Source organism: Macaca mulatta, chromosome 9, assembly GCF_049350105.2.
Source record: "Macaca mulatta isolate MMU2019108-1 chromosome 9, T2T-MMU8v2.0, whole genome shotgun sequence".
NCBI classification, from domain to species: Eukaryota; Metazoa; Chordata; class Mammalia; order Primates; family Cercopithecidae; genus Macaca; species Macaca mulatta.
In genome coordinates this window covers 76,242,405-76,267,899 of record NC_133414.1, presented here as the reverse complement: position 1 = coordinate 76,267,899, position 25,495 = coordinate 76,242,405, and the positions used below count along the sequence as shown (strand labels likewise).

The following is a 25,495-nucleotide window of genomic DNA, read 5'->3' as shown; positions in this document are numbered from 1 at the left end:
AGCTTGCAGTGAGCCGAGATCGCGCCACTGCACTCCAGCCTGGGAGACACAGCGAGACTCCGTCTCGGGAAAAAAAAAAAAAAAAGCAGCTAGCGTTCCAACTTCTATCCCTCATGGCAGTTTTTCTCCTTCTCATCCAGCCACTCCCACCAACTCCCCCGCTGAAACTTCCACCCATCTCTTCCCATACAAGGCAAATGGTTCTTGGGCCAAGGAAAATATCTCCTTCCATTCTATTCTGTCGTCATTTCATAACCTCTTCCATGTAGGTTACAAGCCGGTAGCCTGCCTCTTAGAACCTCCCATTTCCTTTCCATCATGGAAATCTGTCCTCAAGGAAATCACTTCTCAGTGTTCCATCTGCTATTCTACTACTCCTCAGGGATTATTCAGGCCCCCTCCCTTCCCTACACATCAAGCTCAGGGATTTGCCCCTGCCCAGGACTGGCAAATTGGTTCTACTCACATGCCCAGAGTCAGGAAACTAAAATACTTGGTCTGGGTAGACACTTTCACTGGATACGTAGAGGCCTTTCCCACAGGGTCTGAGAAGGCCATCGTGGTCATTTCTTCCCTTCTGTCAGACATAATTCCTTGGTTTGACCTTCCCACTTCTATACAGTCCGATAACGGACTGGACTGTATCAGTCAAATCACCCAAGCAGTTTCTCAGGCTCTTGGTATTTAGCAGCCCCTGGTTTTACCTCAAACTGCCACCCTTAAGTCTCTCTTTAAGTGGATAGAAGATCTTCAGTAACAAAGTACACTCCAATACTTTCACCCTGATGAAGTCCTATTCTTTACTTTTTTTTTTTTTTTTTTTGAGATGCAGTCTCACTCTGTCACCCAGGCTAGAGTGCAATGGCCCAATCTTGGCTCGCTGCAAGCTCCACCTCCCAGATTCACACCATTCTCCTGCCTCAGCCTCCTGAGTAGCTGGGACTACAGGCGCCCACCACCATGCCCAGCTAAATTTTTGTATTTGTAGTAGAGACGGGGTTTCACCGTGTTAGCCAGAATGGTCTTGATCTCCTGACCTCGTGATTCGCCCGCCTCGGCCTCCCAGAGTGCTGGGATTACAGGCGTGAGCCACCGTGCCTGGCTATTCTTTACTTTTATACTTACCCTTATTCTCATTCCTGTTCTTATGCCACCATCTACCTCTCCCCAGCTGTCTCCACCACACTATCAATCTCAGTTACTCTCTCCTAGCCATTTCTAATCCTTTAACAAACAATTGCTGGCTTTGCATTTCTCTTTCCTCCAAAATCATCGAGGCCTTGACTTACTTACTGCTAAAAAAAAGAGGACTCTGTATATTTTTAAATGAAGAGTGTTGTTTTTACCTAAATCAGTCTGGCCTGGTATATGACAACATTAAAAAAAAAAAAAAAAAAACTCAAGGATAGAGCCCAAAAACTCGCCAACCAAGCAAATAATTACACTGAACCCCCTTTGACACTCTGTAATTAGATGTCCTGGGTACTCCCAATTCTTAGTCCTTTAATACCTGTTTTTCTCCTTATTCAGACCTTGTCTTTTGTTTAGTTTTTCAATTCATACAAAAACTGCATCCAGGCCATCACCAATAATTCTATATGACAAATGCTCCTTCTAACAACCCCACAATATCACTCCTTAACCTCAAAATCTTCAGTTGAATCTCTCCCACTGTAGGTACCCATGCCGCCCCAATCCCACTCGAAGCAGCCCTGAGAAACATCGCCCATTATCTCTCCGTACCACCCCCAAAAATTTTCGCTGCCCCAACACTTTACCACTATTTTGTTTTATTTTTCTTATTAATATAAGAAGACAGGAATGTCAGGCCTCTGAACCCAAGCTAATCCATTATATCCCCAGTGACCTGCACGTATACATCCAGATGGCCTGAAGCAACTGAAGATCCACAGAAGTGAAAATAGCCTTAACTGATGACATTCCACCATTGTGATTTGTTTCTGCCCCACCCTAACTGATCAACGTACTTTGTAATCTCCCCGTACTTTGTAATCTCCCCTACTCGTAAAAGGGTTCTTTATAATTCTCCCCACCCTTGAGAATGTACTTTGTGAGATCCACCCCCTGCCCCAAAAACATTGCTCTTAACTTCACTGCCTAACCCAAAACCTATAAGAACCAATGATAATCCCACCACCCTTTGCTGACTCCTTTTTCGGACTCAGTCCGCTTGCACCCAGGTGAAACAAACAGCCATGTTGCTCACACAAAGCCTGTTTGGTGATCTCCTCACACGGACACGTGAAACAATATCTAACTGTGGTTTGTTTTTTAGTGGTTCCTGTTAAGACAGAGCTGCAAACTATAGCCTACGGGCCATATTTGGCCTGCCACCTATATGTATAAAAAAAAGTTGTTTTAGGACACAATCACATCCATTTTTAAATGCATTGTCTATGACTGCTTTCACATTACAGTAGCAGAGTTGATTACTTATGACAGAGACCAGATGGCCCACTTTCAAATTACTGTTTTAAAAAATATTTTATACTTGCACCTTGTAAGAGAGTTTGCCACACCACTTCATGCTGCTTCCATTACTGCAAATAGAACATTAGTTTTATAAATGTGACTTCCGCTGATAGAATGGAAACTAAATTACAAGAGGTAGGTAAATTAGATATATAAGAAACTGAGACAAATTAAATGGAACACATGTACATTGCTCCATTAGTGATATATGGAAGTAGAGAAATACAATATTGGGTTAAATGAAGGCAGGCAAGAGATTGGGCTATTTTGAATTACCAACAGAAGAATGTGTTGGACATGGGCTATGAGTCTAGATGAAGAAGATGGAGACTTACGGTTAAACAGGGTAGATAGGTTACATATATATATTTCCTTATTCTTATTTCGAAAATCTCACTAAAATGAGAATTTAAAATGTATAAAACTACAAAGATGAAGAAAACAGCAGAGGAAAAATCAACTACAAGAAATATCAAAAAACCTTTGAAGGACAGAAAAGTAGATGGGAAGGACTTCTGCTTCTGGCAATTATTGACTGGGTCATTCAGACCAATTTCCCACTGAGGGCAACCAGAAAAGGTGAACAAAATATATGTTTTAAAAACATGCTTGAATATACCAGAGAGCTAACAAGATAGACTCTCTAAGCTCAAATCTAGGAAATGCAGAAACCCAGGGTTTCAGCTCATCATTTGAAACTACACTTTTTTTTTTCTTTTTGAGATGGAGTCTCACTCTGTCGCTGAGGCTGGAGTGCAGTGGCACTGTGTTGGCTCACTGCAACCTCCATCTCCTGGGTTCAAGCAATTCTCCTGCCTCAGACTCCCAAGTATCTGGGATTACAGGCGCCCACCACCATGCCTGGCTAGTTTTTATATTTTTAGTAGAGATGGGGTTTCCCCTAGTCTGGTATCGAACTCCTGACCTCAGGTGATTCACCCATCTCAGCCTCCGAAAGTGCTGGGATTACAGGCATGAGCCACTGCGCCCGGCCTGAAACTATATTTTCTTGCAGGGGTATACGAGTCTCAAGCATGACATTGGGAGTCTGGCAGGCTCCACTTTACTTTTGATTGACTCTCAAGGATGTGTATGGCAGACACTGGTAGACAATGACCACCAAAAGGAATTTGAGTTGAGACACCAAAGAGCTACACTCTAAAGGATGAAACTGAAATAGGCCTTCACAGGAATTATAAGTCATCTTCAAATCCTCTTGATCCCTCAAACTGAATTAGTTTACCAACAGAGTGTCCTATATATGATTTAAAAATAACGAGACACACAAGGATACCTGACAATACGAACCAAAACAAATAAAAAGGAGAGAAAATATAAGTAGTGCCACAGGAGGTGGTGACACAAACTTTACAGTTGCCAAGGCCAGCTTGGTCGTGGAGACCCTAACCCAGCGGCACTAGACGAATTAAAGACACACACACACAGAGATATTGAGTATGGAGTGGGAAATTGGGGCTGACAACCTTCAGAGCTGAGAGCCTTGAATAGAGTTTTACCCACATATATATTGACAGCAAGCCAGTGATAAGCATTGTTTCTATAGATTATGGATTCACTAAAAGTATGCCTTAGGGGAAACAAAGGCACGGGCTCTGGCTAGTTATCTGCAGCAGAAACATGTCCTTAAGGCACAGATCACTCATGCTATTGTTTGTGGTTTAAGAATGCCTTAAGTGGTTTTCCACCTTGGGTGGGCCAGGTGTTCCTTGCCCTCATTCTGGTAAACCCACAGCCTTCAGGGTGGGGCGTCATGGCCATCACAAACATTTTACAGTGCTGCAGAGATTTTGTTTATGGCCAGTTTTGGGGCCAGTTTCTGGCCAGATTTGGAGGCCTGTTCCCAACAATAGTCACTGTGGTCAAGAAAATAAAGATCAGATTAAGAATTTAATCAGAACAGTAAACTATAATAAAAGTGATGAAATTGGAATTTCAGAGCCTATTGCTCCTACACTACAAACCTGTACAGGCTGTTACTGTACTGAATACTGGAGGCAACTATAATACAATGGTAAGTATTTGTGTATCTAAACATAGAAAAGGTACAGTAAAAATACAGTATTATCACAGGACCACTGTCACACACGTGATTCATCATTGACTGAAACGTTATGTGGTACATGACTACATTTTTATGTGTATGAAAAAAAGATCTTTTGATTATGTAAGAAAATATTGTTAATCCTAGGTGATAGAGGCAAATATATTTTTTCTATTTTACTATTTATTAATGTGTATTGTAGAATAAACTTATTTTATGCATGCATGGCCTCAATATGTTTATTACTCATACTTTTCTTAGGAAGCTACTGGAGGATGTGCTCCACCAAAATGAGGAAGCAAAGTATGAAAGAGGAAGGCACAGAATCCAAGAAACGATGCATCTTGAAGTTAAAGGAGATTTTCAGAATCATAGCAAAGGAACGTCCCAGGAGAAGAGTTACCCATCAGGCCTAGAGGGTAAGCACTGAGAATTGAAGAAGGAAGATAGAAGGCTTTGGAGGAAGAAGTATCTCTAGGGGGGAAAAATGGACTGATGCATTTTAACGTATCTATCTATCTATCTATTTTTTTGAGACGGAGTCTTGCTCTGTTACCCAGGCTGGAGTGTAGTGGTGCAATCTCAGCTCACTGTAACCTCCGCCTCCCAGGTTCAAGCGATTCTCCTGCCTCAGCAGGAGTTGCTGGGACTACAGGTGCTCACCACTACACCCAGCTAATTTTTGTTTTTTTAGTAGAGATGGGTTTCGCCATATCGGCCAAGCTGGTCTTGAACCCCTGACCTCAGGTGATCCACCCGCCTCGGCCTCCCAAAGTGCTGGGATTATAGGTGTGAGCCACCGTGCCCAGCCAAACATATCGAAAATATGGATGGGCACTTGACAATACTTTTGAAGCATGTGGGGAAGAAGGCAAAAGGAACACAGAACTCTTAAGTTTTCTGAATAAATTAGGCAATTATTAGTTCTTGGAAAAATAAAGCTATAAAAGAACAAAAAAATACAGCAAGTGGATCAGCAGAGAACAGTATGGTTATAGAAATAATAATATAAACATTGATATTGATGTGTCTTACCTGTCTAATATATCTCAGGTTCTGTCAATGCCATAGTCTTCTGGACCCTCAGGTACATGCTCTGTATCAGGCACTTTGGCAACTGCTTCTCTATGAGAGGCCCAGTCACAGTCCTGCTGATAAGGCTGACTGCCAGCACTTGGGTTCATGGAGGCCTACTACCTAGGAGCTACTTATTTCTTCACCAAAGAGAGCCAGGCCCTCCCCGACCCCTTGGTTGGACAGTTAGTTCAACCAGTCACATAATCTGAGTTCCTGGCTCTTCTCACCACTTCTGGATGGGAAAAAATTCTATACTTTAGGGTATGGCATATGACTTCCCAAGCAGGTACCAAGAGGACCAGACTATAAAACTTAGAAGTATGGGTGCAATTAACTCCACAGTTGATTAATTTTGACCAACGGAAGAGAAGAGACAAAAGAACAGATTCTCCTTCCTTCTTCCCTCCCATATTATTCAGATTCATGGTTTCCCTGTATAGCCTGAATGCTTGGAGATGTCCCATAAGACTGAGCAAGTTTACCTGCAAAGCAACCAGTTGCATTCTTTGCAGTTTATCATAATGAAATGGCTAATGTAGACATAAGGTGTCACCTTATATTGGTTCATAGCCTTTGTTGCCTCTCATACCATTTTTTCTTCACCCTGCCTGTACTGAAATTAACTCTTCTAATTAAAGTATTAGCATTAAATTCTTGACTCAGGCTCTATTTTACATTAAATTCAGGCTAATAGAATTGATTTTACAACAAAAAATTGATATGAGTACGTAAAGATGATGAACATAAACTGAAAAAGAGTAACATTTCAAACTCAAAAAAATAAAGAGAAACATTTAAACTTTAGAAGCATAAATCAATGATTTAAAGAACATATATAGAGAAGAGTAACAAAACCAAAGCTGGTTCTTTGAAAAGATTATGTTAGGCCTTTGTCAAGACTTACCAAGAGAAAAAGGCAGAGGATGCAAATAAACAAAATGCAAGTTGAATGGGGTAAATAATTACTAACAAAATCCATATTAAAAATAACAAGAGGCTGGGCGTGGTGGCTCATGCCTATAATCCCAGCACTTAGGGAGGCCAAGGCAGGCAGATCGCCTGAGGTCAGGCATTTGAGGCCAGCCTGGGCAACATGGTGAAACCCTGTCTCTACTAAAAACACAAAATGAGCCAGGTGTGGCAGCACATATCTGTAGTTCCAGCGACTTGGGAGGCTGAGGCAGGAGGATTGGTTGAACCTGGGAGGCAGAGGTTGCAGTGAGCCAAGACTGCAACACAGCACTCCAGCCTGGGTGACAGAGCAAGACTCCATCCCAAAAAAAAAAAAAAGACTTGTAGATGAATGTCCATAGTACTTTTATTTTAATAGTTCCCAACTAAAAACAACACAGATATCTATCAACAGGTGAATGGATGAACTAATTGTGGTATATCCATACAACGGAATACTACTTAGCAATAAAAAGGTATGAAGTATTGATATAAGCAACAACATGTTTAAATCTCAAAGTAATTATGCTTAGATAAAAAAAGATTCTGCTTAGATAAAATTATGCTTAGATAAAATTATGCTTAGATAAAAAAATCACTGTGTGATTCTATTTAATTCTGGAAATTCTAGAAAATTCCAGGTGTTTTCTAGAATTCAAAAATTCTAGAAAATGCAAACTTATCTATGGTAATAGAAAGCACATCAGTAGTTGTTTGGAAATGGGAGCAGGAGAAAGAGATGCCCACAACTGGGCATGAGGAAAGTTTCAGGGACAATGAATATGTTCACTATGTTGATTGTGGTGATGTTTTCTTGATTGTGCACATATGTCAAAATTTATCAAATTGTACATATTAAATATGTGCAATTTTTGAAATGTCAGTTACACCTCAAACTGTTAAAAAACGTAGGCACACAAAATAATAATGCACACATGCAAGGAACACACAAACAAAAACACACATACCACACATTAGAATGGCTGATATCCTAAAGTGGAAGAAAAGAGAATCACAGAACAGTGGGGGAAAGGGAGTACATAAATACATTTGAGAATCGTAAGAGAGGGACTTCATGTGGTAGAGAGAAAAGTGAGGGGGGGAAAATTAAATTTACTCTGTTAGAATGGTACTCCTTTTAAAGACAGTAAATTCTCTAAGATTAAAACAATTGAATCTCAACAGTAGAAACTTCAGATCACTAATCATATGAATGAGGAAATATTTAGAAGTTAAGAGTTTTTCCTGGTATCCCTGAAATAACTTAAACTCCATGTATTCATTCATTTGACAAATATTTACGGAGTGCCTACCATGTGCCAGCTTCTGTTCTTAAGGCCAGTACTTTTCTTTTTATTTTTTAAATTTTGTTTTAGAGATGGGATCTTGGTCACTCAAGTTAGAGTGCAGTGGCATGATCACAGCTCACTGCAACCTTGAACTCCTGGGTTCAAGTGATCCTCCCATCTTAGCCTCCCAGGTTGCTAGGACTACAGGTGTGAGCCACCACACCTGGCAGTAATTTTTCTAATAGCCACTCATCACCTCTATTCCCTGGCCCTACCTGCTGGGGCTTCCACCTTGATTGCTGTTGCAGAACCATTTGTGATTCCCCAAGGGCCTAAACTAGATTCTCTCTTCCCTCTTTCCTCAATGTCTTCTACAACACCAGCGCTCTTTTGCTTTGTTACTTGTGCCTGAAGCATCTGTGCCTGAAGCTGTTTGGAGGCCTCATGAAATGCCATTTCCATTCGAATATCATTGTTTTGAATTTCATAGTACAAACCTGGGGAAAGAAAAATGTTGAAATAAATATGACTATTTCCCCACTATCATATACTAAAGAATTGTATTTCACTTATTTTTTCCATATTTTACCAAAGTTTAAGAACTACATGATGAGCCATTGAAGAAGAGAAAGGAAAAAGGGAGAATCTTATAATGGGGAGAAAACACATTCAGATTACAGGAAAATATCTACCAAGTAAAGTCCAGGCTACAACATTAGTTGGTTCCAAGCAAGTAGCATCCTCAAAGAAAATTTCTGCTTGCTCATAGTTCTCCAACAGGACAGCCAGGACACCACACAGCAACAAGCTGAGAAAAGATCACCAACATGATTAACAACATGGTCCCATGTCACATTTATGGAACCAAGACAATTTCATGTAGAAACTTATCTGTTCCTTCCCACTGATTCCTCATCTCCTTTCCACCTATACCTGTGGATATGACTCTGGTTGAGGGAAAGGGCTTTCCGAAAACACTCTTGTGCTTTGATGTTGTCTTCAGTTAGGAGGCAGAAGGCACCATAGTCCAACCAGTGATCCAGATTCTGGGGCTCACGGACCAATCTCTATGCATCAGGAGAGCCAAGATTATTTGTGATACTATGTCCTATTTTTATGCATACAACATCACATGGTAAACATGATAAATACTGTAAGTTCTATGAAAGCAGAGATTGTGACTTCTTTTTTGCTTATCACTGAATCTCAAACGCCTAGCGCAATCACTGTTCTGGCCTTTAGTAGGTGGTTGAAAAAAGTATTAATATAATTAAAAATTTGAATCATCAAGCTATTTATTCCTAGTGTCAGTATTCTGGTCACTTTAAACTCACCTTGGGAGCCTAAAGATTCATTGTATTGTATATCAACCATATATAATAATTTCTGCAGTAATCTTCAGATAGCAAATATAAGTTTATCTACAAATCTGAAAAATTCACTTCATGATGAGTGAAAACTATAAAAATTGCTTAAAGAAATTTAAAAAGACATAAATAAATGTAAAGACATTCCATGGTCATGGATTGGATGACTTAATATTGTTAAGATGCCAATCCTATCCAAAGCAAGCTGCAGATACAAGGCAATCCCTATAAAAATCCCCGTGAAATGCCTCAAAATTCTCAAAAAGTTAAACACAGAATTACTGTATGTCCCAGCAATTTCATTCGTAAGTATATAGCCAAAATAATTAAAAATAGGTACTCATACGAACGCTTATGTACAAATATTTTTGAGTTTTGAGAGTGCTTTATATTCTGGATACAAATCCTTTGTGATACATATGTTTTATAAATATTTTCTCCTAATCTGGACTTTTTCTTTTCTTTCTCTTATGACCTCCATAGAGCAAACATTTTCAACTTTGATGAAATTCCATTTTATCACATTTTTCTTTGATCGATCATGTTTCGGTGTCATGTCTAAGAACTCTTCCTGATTCCAGGTCAAGATTCTGTCCTATGTTTCTTCTAAAAGTGTTATAGTTTTATGTTTTACATTTAGATATATGTTCCATTTGGAGTTGATTTTTGTAAAATGTTTAAGGTTGAGGTTTATTTTATTTTTTGCAATTGTTCTAACACTATTTACTGAAAAGACTATCCTTTCTCCATTGAATTTCTTTTGTCAAAAGTTGAATGACCTTATTTGTGGGGGCCTATTTTTGGACTCTATTTTATTGTTCTATGTGTCTACACTTTCACCCATCAAGTTGGATTTTAAACAATCAAAAGCAACTATTTATTATGCCCATATTTCACAAATAATACTAGCAATCACTGTGAAGATGTTTACCTCTTTATAATATGCTGCTGCCATCTCAAAGTTCTCATTGACTTCTGCTTCAAATGCAAAGAGTCGAAGCTGTTCACTGCTTGTAAAAATGGTTGCAATAGTGCCTTGGACATCATCTGGCATGGTCTTGTCAACGTCAAGATGTTAGGTAGACAAAAATGAAACAATTACAAGTACAGAGATTTCATAAGCATAAATCCAATATGAGATCCAGTCATGACAACTAAAATGATACTGATTGACATCTATAATGACAGTCTTGCCAAAAAAGTAAAAGAATAAGAGTGAACCAGGAGAGAAATGTCAAGGGTGAAAGAGAAGCTCAGGTATCTGAATACCAACAGTCTGAACTCATGGAAGTAAGTAAAAATTGCTTAGGGCAGAAATGACTGCCTCAACCCTCAGGGCATTCATAGTCCCTGTGCAGGTCACCTCTGAACTCAAACAGCTTCCTTCATTTTCTCTAGTGTATATGACAAATATTATCTTTTTTTTTTTTGCATCATGACATGAAAAAGGTTGGCAAGCCCTGGCTAGGGTCTTTAAATGTGAAGAAAACAGGATATTAAGGGTAAAGCTTTAGAAGACAAATCTATAGTTTTATTAAGAAATATGGACTGATAGATCCTTCAAAGGAAACAAAAAGGTAGGAGGAAAACCAGAAAAAGAATATATCCTACACACACAGATTGGGAGAGCAGGTCTGGTGTAATTAGGAATCTCCTGAGTCAGAAGCTATGGTCAAGAAAGAGTCCACAAAATTATTTAATTAGAAGTCAAAATAACATCAGTGACTTTAATAAGGACAACTGCTAAGAAATGTGGACAGTAAAGCCAAATTTGAGATAGGCCAAAGAGAGTTTCCGACCATTGATTAATGCTTTTGTCCTGTTCTTTTTAGTTTTGATTATCTTGAGCCCCAAATCCCTGCAGCAATGCACTTCTGCACCCAAAACAGAATACTCTAATATCCCACTCCCAGATCCAACATTCCACGTCTTGTCTTCCACCTTTTTGTTACTTAGTGCACTGAAAACTGCTGACTTTATTTCCTTCAGTTCCAATAAGCTCATCACTTCCCAAATGGATCAGTCTGAACCTCATGATTACCCACTCAGGCTACTCTCTCACCAGCATACTTTCATCTCAGGCATCCTTGTCCCTCTCCTGCATTTGTCCTGAAAATTCTCAAATTAAAACAATCATACAATCTGACTTCTTCATTCTAAAACAAGAGCAGCTAACTGGTCCTAAGGAAAACTGCATAGACACAGAGACTGGTATCTAAGCTGCCACAAACTCTTGTGGCATTCAGTCTTAGCTGGAGACCTTTAATACCCTTAGTAATCTATGTATTTGTCTTTGCTTAGCAGCATATTCCATAATGCTACGCAGTATCTAAGTTTTCTTCTCTTTCTTCAAGTTTTTCATTCAATCCTCATCCCCTTCACTTTCAGTAAAGACCTTACTTCACAGAGATAATAGAAATCATTAAGTAAGAAATCCCTCAACTATTACACTCCCTAGCTAAATTATTTATTTCTGGATCTATTGTATCACTTTCTTTTCAGTCTCAGAGAAAGAAGTGTTGCAGCCTTCTCTGTTTCAAAGTTAATCCTTCCATTTAAAGTCTTGGCCCTTTCCCAGGTGTATACCCTGAGCCTGCCATCAATTATCCCCTCTTTCCTCAATTTTCAGCTTCTCCCACTCTGCTGACTTTTTCCCAAACCTGTGCATGTGCTCAAGTCTTTTTCATCTTAAAAAGAAAATCCCAGGCCAGGAGCGGGTGGCTCATGCCTATAATCCCAGCACTTTGGAAGGCCATGGCTGGTGGATCGCTTGAGTCCAAGAGTTCGAGACCAGCCTGGGCAACACGGTGAAACCCCATTTCTACAAAAAAAATAGAAAAATTAGCTAGGCATGGTGTGCACCTATAGTCCCAGCTACTTGAGGGGCTGAGGTGGCAGGATTGCTTGAGCCTGGAAAGTTGAGGCTATAGTGAGCCACAATTGCACTGCTGCACTCCAGCCTGGGCGAGAAAGAGAGAAAGGGAGAAAGAGAGGAAGGGAGGAGAGGGAGGAAGGGAGGAGAGGGAGGGAGGGAGGGAGGGAGGGAGGAAGGGAGGAGAGGGAGGGAGGGAGGGAGGGAGGAAGGGAGGAAGGAAGGAAGGAAGGGAGGAAGGGAAGAAAATCCCTATAACTTCTAGCTACTACTTTTCCACTTTTTTCCTTCATCATCCAACTTGAATTTATATTCATCTGTTTCTTGATTGCTCATTTACTCCTCAATTCATTATAATTTGAATCCCCCCATTAGCCCAATAATACTGCTATGTAAAGGTTAACAATAACTTCCTTATTGTCAAATCCAATGAAGACTTCAGATTTGTTTTTCTTGAATTCCTAGGAGGATTTGACAATGTTGACTACTTTTCTTTAAAATTCTTTTCCTTTGGCTTCTGTGACACCATTGTCTCTGGCTCTTTGCCTCTTTAACAATCCCACTTGTCTCCTTCAATTTTTCATTCATTCCTTAAATGTTGTTATTTCCTAGGGTTCTACTGCCAGCTGTCTTCTCTCATGTTTTTCTCAGGCAGCTCATCTATGACCATAGCATCCATATATCATGGCTCCCCAAATCTGATCTCTAGCTCAGATCTCTATCTTGGGCAAAACCCCACTAGAGCCTATGTTCAAAAGTGAATTCAGTACCATCTGCCTCCCACCAAATTTACTCATAATTGCTTTCCATGTCCTGGTTAATGTTTTTCTTTTCTTTTTAGTATCAACCAAGAAGGACTGAATGGTATCAATCACCCATTGAAACTTAACTTAAACTTTTTCCTCCTTATTATGCAATAATCAACTAATATCACAGTTTTGTCACCTCTAACTCATCCTCCATAGTGCTATCAGAGTGTTTTAGCAAATGTAAACCCGATCGTATTATACCTCAGTGTAAAATAATTCAATGTATTGTTCCCAACTACTAGTGAGGAAAAAGTCAAAACTTCTTTTTCTCAAGCTCTACTCTCAATTGCTTTTCAAATCAAATCATCCATGCCCAAGGCAGGACTGTTCTCTTAATCCTTTGATGCTGGACACTCCTGTCCTACCCTCCTCCAGGAAGACAGAACAAAGTGAAATAAGAGGTGATGGTGGTAGAGAAGAAAAACAAGGAAGAAAAAAGCAAATAGAATAAAGAATTTGAGGAGGCACAGATGGTTAGACACTACCAGGGGACAAAAAGACTCCAACTTTGTCACTGGTTTCAAATAAACTACCCCTGAATACATACAAAAATAAGCAAATTAAGGCAAGATGCAAGACTTACAAATATAAACAGAAAAGTGGGTGGGACAGCAGACCACCAAACAGAAAAGCCATGTTTGAAGTGTCACTGTCATTTGGGTATAATATCTGAAAACTCATAATTTTTCTTGCTTTTATGATCTTCAATAAAAAATTAAGAATTGTACCTGTTCACAGAATAAACAGAATGGTAATTTTCATTTCACAATTTGTGCAACCTATTTTATCTGTTTTTGACAATTCCATCACATTTTTTAAAGTTGTGAAATTTATTTTTCTAGGAAAGTGAAAGAGCATATCTCCTTGTTTTTTTCCAAAATTAGTCCTAAACTAATTAGGCTTAGGCAGTTTCTTACTCATCCTTGTGTTTTCAGTGCCTAGCACAGAGCAGACACTTCAATAAATATTTGTTGAATAAACAAAGGAAGGAATCATTCATAGAAGACTCTGATGCTCTACAGAGAAAAGAAAGTGCTCTCAGTTCTTGACACTTACCTGGTTTAGGGCTACATGCATCTGATCTACTAAGAACACATAGAGCTCACTGATAAATGTCTGCAGTTCCTCCTGACTTTCAAATGATGTTGTCTTCAAGTATTTCTCTCTCACAATCTTTACCACAGCATGCTGCAAGACATAGATCACCCATCTGATAATACAGTCCAGCACTATGCTGATAGCATGGGTCTCTCTAGGGCTTTCTGGTCTAAAGCTGATCAAAATTTCAGAAGGCGATTGATTTCTCCCTTGGTGGGTGGTATTGGCTCTCCAAATTCCCCCCAATCAACATACTCTGTATGATTTCTTCTTTCCTTAACATCACCATCATCACTAATTGAAGCAACGCAAAGTTCATACTATATGAAGAGAATCATAAAGCTGAAGAAAATCTGAGCATTAGGTTTAGGCATTATGTCTCTCATGGTGACCATATGGTTCAAAGGGGAAAGGGAGAAAGGGCTGGGCTGAGAATCCAGAGAATGGAATTCTGGTTCTAATGCTGCCACTGTACAACTTCATAAATTATTTTATACTTTGGTACCTCAGCTTTCTATTTGTTAAGAGGATATGTAGTTCTGGTATTATTATTTTACTTTAGAAGATGATTGAGAAGCCAAAGAGAGATAACAAGTATAGAAGCTTAAAATGCTGTACAAATATAAACACAGCATGTTGCTATAGCCAGGACAGCTTCTTTTTTCCCCACTAAGGTAACATTATTGCCAGGTTTTATAATCCATGCATTATATTATTTAATTATCATAATGACCTTATGTGATAATATTAACCTCATCCTTGTTGCTAGGTAAAGAAACTGAGGCACAGAGAGATAAAGTCACATTTCAAGGTCACCCAACTAGTAAATATGGAACCAAGAGTCAAACTGAGACATGAGTACACCACCTGCTGAGAATACCCTCTTGCTTCCATGAACATTTGTTGCTTTTCGCTCTATGACTTCCGTGTTCTTTCTTTATATCTGTTTAGTACAGTGCAGGACACATAGTAAATGTGTGTACAAAGGCACTGTAGTGTAGCAGTTAAGAATGTGAGTTCTGGAGCCAGACTGCCTGAATTTAAATCCCAACATTGATCTTTACTATCTCTGTGACTTTGGACAAATTCCTTAGCCAAATAATATTGCATTTTCCCATCTATAAAATGAGCAACACCTACTTTATAGGATTGTTATAAGGATTAAATTAGTAAAATATGAAGCATTGATAAATATGCCTGGAAAACAGCAAACATGTAATAAATGTTAGCCATTATTATTCAATAAATGATTATTAAGTTAACTATTTCTCAAATCTTAGTGATTCTATAAATTAGGGAAAGATTTGGAGTTTTTTGTTTTTGTTTATACATTCTGAATTTTAAAAAGTAAAATGTAATGCCAGTAATTAAATGTATCCTAACTCAAGACATGCTACTGTAGTCCTAATGATTAAGGCCTCCTTTCTGATAACTGTCTCATCTTCAATTTTAAAACTAAAATTAATTTTTTTAGAGAGATTTGAATGGGAAGCAAGAAGAATTAATTATGGAGTCAGTACCAGACAGAGTTCCTGCCTCCTATAGTGACAATGAAATCTGGTCCAAAATCTGGCCCAGCCTCAAGTAAATAATTAGTTTCTTAAAAGCCCTCATTCAGGATATTTGTAATAATTTATTCCAAGACTGCAGGAATGGAGCTTCTCCTGACACTCTATCATAGAGAACTTAGCTCTTTGCCCCAACCAAGAAAGGTAAGAGTATAGCTGAACATAATCAGAGGAGAAAATGTGAACTGAGTATGTGGAGAAGTTGCTCCATAAAAACCCATGGAGTAATTAAACAAGTGAATGTTTTACCTTGAGTTGTTCTTTGAAAGCAAAGTATTTTCCAGAGCAATTAAGTTCATAGCTGAGCTGGCACTTCTGCTCCTCCAAGGTTTCACTATCCATATCACTCTCCAGTTTGGCCACCTGTTTTCCAAACATTCTGTAGTACTCATCTAGAATGGCTCTAGAAATATTCTTGATCTGTGTGTGGTAGTCACTCACTGCCTAAGAAAACACAAAACATCTGGTAGACACCTCAGAGAGGTCAAGAGCATGGATTGGAAGTCTAAAACTGAATTTGGTTTTGTGTCCCATGATACTTTGTTTGTTTGTTTGTTTGTTTGTTTTAGAGACAAAGTCTTGCTCTGTCACCCAGGCTGGAGTGCAGTGGTATGATTGAGGGAATTCCCCCTTGAACTCCTGGCCTCAAGCTACCCTCCTGCCTCAGCCTCCCTAGTAGCTGAGACTACAGGTGCGTGCCAGCACACCCAGTAATACTTTAAATGTAAAATGCCCTTTTCTTCCCAGCTTAGAGACTACCAGCCAAAGATTAAACACTGTATGCTATATGCCATCGATCACAAATGGAACCAGCAATGAAAATATGTAAGGCTTCAAACAAGTTTTCACCCCTTCTGGAAGACATATGAAAGAGTCCATGCAATTATCAAGTGCATGCACTCAATATCTTATTACTTATCGTTTCATCTTGGCTTTGGCACTTGCCTTCTGAGCTCCTCCTGTCCGACGGGTAAGAGGAGGCCTTGGAGGAATCATTTCCTTGACCCTGTTATCAGGAAAGAATAAAAATAAAAAACAAAAAACACTTTATTATCTACAGATGTATATTTTCTTACATCTTACCCTCAAAGTGTCTGGGTCGGGGAGATCTGAGGTCTCTTCCCCCACTGCACTTGAGCACTGTGCTATTTTATAATGTAAAACCCTAGATGTGAACCACAGCAAAGTATATGGCTATGGATCATACAGGAGGGAGGTCAGGAAGCAGCTACTCAGGGAGTATCTAAGTTGTATTTTTGGTTAATTTGAGCCCTGGCTTTACCCTTACATATTTAAAAACTTGTGGCATACAAGGGCTGTTTGGGGTTTTGGAAAGAAATGGGTATCAACATTTTAGAGGCACTCAGTAGCATCTCTGAAAACAGAATGATTTGGAAATCTGAGTGGAACAGGCAAATAAAACCTCTTCTTTCCTCCCCGTCTACAATAAAAGTGTACTCTTGGCATAATTTATAGGACTGCATTAAATTACAATAATGCTATCAAACCTTAAGGTGAGTAAAAAACCACATTTTGTCAATGTCAATCTACTTATGCCAAAACCTCTACCTTCTGTTTTCAGAAGCCCTTACAAGAACCTAGAAGGAATTAAGTTATAGCTCTTCTCCCTTTTAGTTTCAAGTTCTTGCTAAATATATTACACTACCTTGAAGTTCACAATTAAACTCACAAAATCTATTTTTCTTACTAGGTCCTATGTAATGATATACCTCTGTTCATAATTACTAATATTAATTCTATTTATTTAAATAGGTAATCCATTTATATTATTCAAAATCTAGAAGGTATGAAACTGTATAGCAAAATATCTCCTTCCAACCTTATTGCCCAGCCTCCTAGTTTCCTCTCCAGAGACAATGTTATTCATTCATTCAAAATAGATACTGACAGGCCAGGCGTGGTGGCTCATGCCTGTAATCCTAGCCCTTTGAGAGGCCGAGGCGGGTGGATTGCCTGAGCTTAGGAGTTCGAGACCAGCCTGAAATCCTGTCTATACTAAAATGCAAAAAATTAGCTGGGTGTAGTGGTGTACTCGGGAGGCTGAGACTTGAGAATTTCTTGAACCTGGGAGGCGGAAGTTGCAGTGAGCTGAGATCGCACCAGTGCATTCCAGCCTGGGCCACAGGGCAAGACTCTGTCTCCCAAAAAATAAAAAAATAAAAATAGATACTGAGTGCTTACTGTCCATCAGGTAGTTTTCTAGGTTTGGGAATAGAGCATTAAACAAAATAGACAAAAACTCTTACTCTCATGGAGCTTACATTCTAGTAGGGAAAGAAAGACAATAAATAAGATAAACAAACAAGATAAATATGCTAGTAATATGTCCCATAGAGAAAAATAATGCAGGAAGGCAGACAGACTCTATTGGGGATTGAGGGTGGTGGAATGCAGGAGCATATTTCACCAGGAAGGCCTCGCTGAGATGATAACATTTGAGTAAAGACCTGAGGGAAATGAGGAAGCAACTGATGTAGTTTGGGTATTTGTCCCCATCCAAATCTCATGTTGAATTATAATCCCCAATGTTGGAGGTGGGGCCTGGTGGGAGATGTCTGGGTCATGGAGGTGGATGCCTCATGGCTTGGTGCTGTCTTCATGATAGTGAGTAAGTCCCTGCAAGATCTGGTCATTTAAAAATGTGTGGCACCTCCCCCAACTCCCTCCCTGCTCTCTCTCTTTTGCTCCTGTTTTGACAATGAAATATTATTTGGTAATAAAGATATTAAGTATCAATATATGCCACAATATGAATAAACCTTAACAACATTAGATTAAATGAAAGAAGCCAGTCACCACATATTTTATGACTCCAGAGTTGGCAAATCGATAGAGAAAAAAAGCAGATAAACGGTTGCTTAGGCTTGGGGGTTCAGGGTGGAGGAGTTGGCACAATGGTTGAGAGAAAAAGGAGAATGACTGCTAATATACATGGAATTTCAATTTTTGGGGTAATGATAGTATTTATAAAGTTGATTATGGAATGGCTGCACAATTCTGTGAGTATACTAAAAGCCACTGAATTGTACACTTTATTTTATTTTTATTTTTCTAAGTTCACATCAGACAGCTAATATGATGATGTCACAACAAGGCTTGAGGGAGGCACAGCTCATGCATGAGCATAAACACCCAATCATCACGCTTATGAACTACAAAGGGATCAGAATTGGATACTTTAAATGGGTGAACAAAATGAAAGAAAAGATGATGGTGGTAGAAAAGTATATGGTATGTGAATAGTATCTCGATAAAGCTATCATTAGAAAATAAAAAGGAAGAAATTGAAGGGTAGAATGGTAGATGTAAGGAAACTTACATCTAAGTACATATTACATCTTACATGTAAGTCCCAGATGAGGGACTACTATGGCTTGGACCAGAGAGTATGTGAGAATTAGGAGAGGTTCAGCTTGAAATATAAATGTGGGAACCATCAGTGTACTGATGGTATTTAGAGCCGTGAGACTAGATAGAAACCAAGGAAGTAAGTATAGATAGATAAGGTGTTCAAGCACTGAGCTCTGGGGGACTCCAACATTTAGATGCTGGAGAGATAAAGAAGGCCAGGGAGGGAGGAATAAAGCCAGGAGAGTATAGCATCCTCACAACCAAGTGAAGAAAGTTCCTCAAGGAGGGTTGGGTAGTTAAATGTTGATGACAGATCAAAATGACCCCAAGAACAGACCGCTGGATTTAACAATGTGGTGATCAATGATGACCTTAATAACAACATTTATCTGAAGACAAATTATTGGAAGTGAGTTACCTGATCAAAGAGTTAAAAGATCCATGAATTTGTATTTAGATAGCATTACCAAATTGCCCTCCACTGGAATTTTACCAGTTTATACTCGAACCAGCTTATATGAGAGGACCTGTTTCCAAACATCCTCAACAACAAAATAAATTATCAAGCTTTTTTTATTTTCAGCAATTAAAAAACAAGGTACTTCAGCATAGTTTTGAGTTTCTTTTATTGTGGAAATAGTTGAGCTTCTTTTCATATGTTGAAGACTGCTTTAAATTTAGGCATATTCTTTTTTTTTTTTTTTTTTTCTTTTTTTTTAGACGAGTCTTGCTCCGTCGCCCAGACTGGAGTGCAGTGGCGTGATCTTGGCTCACTGCAAGCTCCGCCTCACAGGTTCATGCCATTCTCCTGCCTCAGCCTCCCGAGTAGCTGGGATTACAGGCACCCGCCACCGCGCCCAGCTAATTTTTTGTATTTTTAGTAGAGACGGGGTTTCACCGTGGTCTCAATCTCCCGACCTCATGATGTGCCCGCCTTGGCCTCCCAAAGTGCTGGGATTACAGGCCACCGCATCCAGCAATTTAGGTACATTCATATACAGTGACATAGATTTAGCAGTTTGGTATAACATGCCTCAGGCTCAGCCTGCAACCAAAGGCAAATAATCTTTCATAAGTATTGAGTATAATTTTCTTTTTTATTTTCTTTTTTTTTCTTTTTGAGACAGGGTCTCGCTCTGTTGCCCAGGCTGGAGTACAGTGGCATGATCATAGCTCACTGCAGCCTGGGTCTCTAGGCTCAAGCAATCCTCCTGCCTTAGCACCCCCACCGCCCCCCACCACTGGGTAGCTCAGACTACAGGTGTGCACTACCACACCCAACTAATTTTTTTATTTTTAATAGAGATGAGGTCTTGCTATGTTCCCCAGGCTGGTCTCAAACTTCTGAGATCAAGCAATCTTCCTGCCTCAGCCTCCCAAAGTGCTGGGATTACAGGTGTGAGCCACCATACCCAGCCTAAGTACAATTTTCCACTGTTGCCATTCTTTTTTTTTTTTTTTTTTTTTGAGATGGAGTCTCACTCTGTCACCCAAGCTGGAGTGCAGTGGTGCAACCTTGGCTCACTGCAAGCTCTGCCTCCTGGGTTCATGCTATTCTCCTGCCTCAGCCTCCTGAGTAGCTGGGACTACACACACCCACCACCAGGCCTGGCTAATGTGTTTGTATTTTTAGTAGAGACGGTGTTTCACTGTGTTAGCCAGGATGGTCTCGATCTTTTGACCTCATGATCCACCCACCTTGGCCTCCCAAAGTGCTGGGACTACAGGCGTAAGCCACCACGCCCGACCTATTGCTGCCATCCTAATTAGCTCTTGCTCTATAATTTTATCACTTGGCCTAGCTTGGAGAAGAAATGCCTTCCAATTCCCTACAGACAAAAAAAAACCTTATTGCTAATAAATGTTTCTCACAAAAAAGTCCAAGAACATTTAAACATTGATAAACCACAGTTTTTAAAGTACTATATAGAGTACTTTATATACTATAAATGGATAAAAAGTTTCAGGATATAAAAGTCATAAAAATTGCCGGGCGCGGTGGCTCAAGCCTGTAATCCTAGCACTTTGGGAGGCCGAGACCGCCGGATCACGAGGTCAGGAGATCGAGACCATCCTGGCTAACACGGTGAAACCCCGTCTCTACTAAAAAATACAAAAAACTAGCCAGGCAAGGTGGCGGGTGCCTGTAGTCCCAGCTACTGGGAGGCTGAGGCAGGAGAATGGTGTAAACCCGGGAGGCGGAGCTTGCAGTGAGCTGAGATCTGGCCACTGCACTCCAGTCTGGGCGACAGAGCAAGACTCTGTCTCAAAAAAAAAAAAAAAAAGTCATAAAAATTGCTTCTGCATTTGTTGTAAAACTGTCATTAAGGATACTGTTATACTGTCACTCTGTATTCCCCTATGTAAGAGCCCAAATTAGAAACCTGTTTTAGAATTTAATGCCAGGAATAAATGTGGTCTTTTTTGTGACTAACATGCTTCTCCCTTTATGATTAGAATTATAGAACTTATAGGGCTTCCCTTTTTGTTAGACAGCTCAGATTTGATGCTTATTTATGAGAGCTGTATTTAATGAGGGCTTCCTTTTCCATCATTTTGAGTTTTTGACTATTTCTAGATTATCAGTTTTATTTTGTATGTCATTTATTATAAATATTATCAGATTATTTTTGGAAGGGCACTAAATGCAAAGTTTTTAAAAACTCAAGAACACTCAGGTATAAAAGATGAATGTTCCATTATTAGCAGGTAATTCTCAAAGCAAACTTCCAAATTATTAATAATTATGTGTAAAAATGTTTCACTACACAATTTACAATGTGGATTAAAATTAAAATGAGAAACTTTTCTCCCCATCAAAATAGCAAAAATAAAAAAGTATTGTGTTGGTGAATATGTGAAGAAACAGTAGTCTCACTTATAAACTTAATTAAAAAAAAAACCCAGAAACTGAAACTGTCAGAACCAACTTGTTAGAATGTTGGGAAAAAAAGGTTTACAGTAATGAAGAGAATGCTGAATCCAGAAAAAGGCAATTCTAAATCAGCAGGAAAGTTTTGTGACATTTTTACTTGCTCTTGCCCCACTGCACACTGCATCCCCAGCTCAGCAGCACTCTCAAAGGTGGCAGCCTGGATTTCCAGTGTGGCACACTGGTCCCTGATTCTGGAGGGAGCGGAGCAGACCTTATTCTCAAATTACTATGTTTGTTCTAACTTTTCTGGGACTGCCTGAGAGACCGGTGCAAGGCACTCATCTCTGTTTCTCCTAACTCAGTGTGGAAAAGCACTGAAACCTATACAGGGTAGAAAAGTATTGTTCAAAAACATTGTAAGGTTATCGAATCCCCACAGCTGTTTGGGGCAAAGCATTATGGTTGAGACATACAATAGACCACCTAAAGTCTGAGAAGAAAAGCTGGAGAGTTTCTTTGGAAATTAGAACATTCAAAAGTACTTGGGTGTACTGGGAAATTCAGAAAGCCACATGTATGCCCAGGACAGGATGTATGCTTAAAGTTGACCAGAGAAGACCCTATGCTTTCACCACTGATTGATCTACAGGTTCAGTATAAGCAGGAAGTAAAGGCTGAGGCAGAAGTATAAATGGCCTGGTTAAGTGTTAAAAGAATGCCTCAGCACAGAGCCATCTGTAAAGATTGGCACAAAAAAATTTTTGTTTTGTTTTTGTTTGTATTTAGATCCTGGCATTCAAGGAAATCTGTCAAAACACTGGCTGAACACAAGTTATACCTTAAACAGTAAAAAGCAGTCAAACCTAATGAAGGGAAAAGTTTGATTTCCAAAATTCCCATATGATAGTATCCACATGTCCAGTTTTCAACAATGATAAAATACAAATAGTACAAATAAATAAAAGTATGACTCTTTCAAAGAAAAAACTATAGCAATTCTCCCTAAAGAAGCCCAGCCATCAAACTTACTACGCAAATACATTAAATCAACTTTCTTATACACACTCAAAAAGCTCAAGGAAGCCATGGAGAAAACAAAGAGAAAAAAGGAAAGCAATGTATGAACAAAATATCAGTAGAAATAGAAATTATTTTTTAAAAAACACAAGAAGTCTAGAGCTGAAGAGTACAATATTTGGAATAAAAAATTCACTAAAGGGTTCAACAGCAGATTTGATCAGGCAGAAGAAAGAATCAGTAAACCTGAAGACAAAACAATTGAAATAATTCAGTCTGAGGAACAGAAAGAAAAAGAATGAAGAAAAGTGAACAGAATTTAAGACCTATAGGATGCCATCAAGCTGACCAGCTACACATCATGGAAGTTCTGGAAGAAATTTCCCCCTTTCTAGAGAAGAAAGGGGGAAGAAATAATTTTGAAGAAATAATGGCCCAAAACTTCCCAAATTTGGTGAAAGACATGAATCAACACATCCAAGAAACTTAATAAACTCCAAGCATGAAAAATTCATATATCCACACTAAAACACACCATAGTCAAATTGTCGAAACACAAAGACAAAGAAAAAATATCAAAAACAGCAAGAGAAGTGTGACTTGTCACATACAAGTGATCCTCAATAAGATTAACAGCTGATTTCTTATCAAAACCATGGAGGCCAGAAGTCACTGAGATGACATATTTAAAGTCTGAAAGAAAAAAAAAATTGATAACTAAGAATTCTATATCCAGGTGTCTCATGCCTATAATCCCAGCACTTTGGGAGACTGAGAAGGAATGACCACTCGAGGCCAGGAGATTGAGACCAGCCTGGGAAACATAGTGAGACTATGTCTCTACAGAAATTACAGAAAAAAAGGTAAAAGAATTCTATATCCAGTAAATTATCCTTCAAAAGTGAAGAAGACATTAAGACAATCCCAGGTTAACAAAATTAAGATAGTTGATAACAGGACCTACCTCATAAGGAATGCTAAAGGGAGTCCTTCAGGCTGAAATGACAAGACACTAGTCACTAACCTGAAGCCAGATGAAGAAACAAAGAACACTAGTAAAGGTAAATATGAAAGCCAGTGTTGATGTATTTTCAACTTGTAACTCCTCTTTCTCTTCTTTTTTGATGACAAATGCATAAAATAATAATGATAAGTCTATGTTAATAGGCACACAATAGATAAATATGTAATCTGTGACAGTAACAATGTAACCGGGGAGGGACAGGAGATGTATAGGAGCAGAGTGTACAGTACTGAAATTAAGTTTGTATTCAAACTAAGCTGTTACAGGTTTAAGATGCTAATTGTTGTCTCCAAGTTAACCACTAAGACGACAACTAAAAAATATATACAGAAAAGGAAAGAAGAGGGAAATCCAAATGGTATACTGCAAAAAATCAGCTAAATATAAAAAGGCAGCAATAAAGGAACTGAAGAACAACAACAAAAAAGACATGTAGACAACAAACAGATAAATGACAGAAGTAAATCCTTCTTTATCAGTAATCACATTAAATGTAAATGGATTAAACTTTCCTATTAAAAAGCAGACACTGGCAGATTAGATTAGAAAAACTCACACAGAATCCATCTATCTGCTGTCTACAGATACTCCCTTTAGATATAAGGACAGAAGGAAGTCAAAGGTAGGATAAAATCAGATATTCCATACAAATAGTAAAAAAGAGCTGAGATAGCTATATTATTGTCAGACAAAATAAACCACAAATAAAAAGAAGGTACAAGAGACAAATAAGGACATTAAATATTGATAAAAGGTTCAATATAGCAATACAATACAACATTTATAAATATATACAACAGAACCCCAAAATTTATAAAGCAAAAACTGACAGAATTGAAGGGAGAAACTGATAGTCCTACAATAATAGAGACTTCAACACTCTACTTTCAATAATGGATAAAACAACCGGACACGAGATTAATAAAAAAATAAATGATTTAAGCTGGGCATGGTGATTCACGCCTGTAATCCTAGCACTTTGGGAGGCTGAGGCAGGCAGATTGCCTTAGCTCAGGAGTTCGAGACCAGCCTGGGCAACACAGTGAAACTCCATCTCTACTAAAATACAAAAAAAAAAAAAAAAAATGCTATAGTCCCAGCTGCTTGGGAGGCTGAGGCAGGAGAATTGCTTGAACCTGGGAGGCAGAGGTTGCAGTGAGCTGAGATCATGCCACTGCACTCCAGCCTGGGTGACAGAGCGAGACAAAACAGAAGAGAAGAGAAGAGAAAAGACAGGAAGACAAAAAGACGGAAGTGATTTGAATTACCCTATAAACCAATTAGATCTAACAGACATATAGAGAACATTCCACTCAGTAACAACAGATTACACATTCTTCTCAAGTGCACATAGAACATTCTGCAGGGTATACCATATGTCAGGCCACAAAACAAGTATCAATAAATTTTAAAAGATTGAAATCATGGGCCGGGCGCGGTGGCTCAAGCCTGTAATCCCAGCACTTTGGGAGGCCGAGGCGGGCGGATCACGAGGTCAGGAGATCGAGACCATCCTGGCTAACACAATGAAACCCCGTCTCCACTAAAAATACAAAAAAATTAGCCGGGCGTGGTGGCGGCGCCTGTAGTCCCAGCTACTCGGGAGGCTGAGGCAGGAGAA

General features: G+C 39.1%; 1 protein-coding gene and 1 non-coding gene across 11 annotated transcripts in view; both read right to left on the bottom strand.

The window, feature by feature from the left end:
- CFAP70 (cilia and flagella associated protein 70) overlaps positions 1-25,495 on the bottom strand; it is a 115,228-nt gene that overhangs the window by 34,467 nt on the left and 55,266 nt on the right. For all 10 annotated transcript variants that reach the window (XM_077946616.1, XM_077946618.1, XM_077946621.1 and 7 more), the window contains 7 exons: positions 16,528-16,592; positions 15,836-16,026; positions 13,977-14,108; positions 10,171-10,296; positions 8,806-8,939; positions 8,565-8,680; positions 8,148-8,369 (listed from right to left, as the gene is read on the bottom strand). In XM_077946616.1, coding sequence (XP_077802742.1) covers positions 8,148-8,369; positions 8,565-8,680; positions 8,806-8,939; positions 10,171-10,296; positions 13,977-14,108; positions 15,836-16,026; positions 16,528-16,592 — 986 coding nt within the window. The remainder of the gene's footprint in view (positions 1-8,147; positions 8,370-8,564; positions 8,681-8,805; positions 8,940-10,170; positions 10,297-13,976; positions 14,109-15,835; positions 16,027-16,527; positions 16,593-25,495) is intronic.
- LOC114670237 (small nucleolar RNA U13) lies at positions 18,668-18,771 on the bottom strand. Its single transcript, XR_003719718.1, has one exon. It is a non-coding gene; the product is annotated as a small nucleolar RNA U13 (small nucleolar RNA).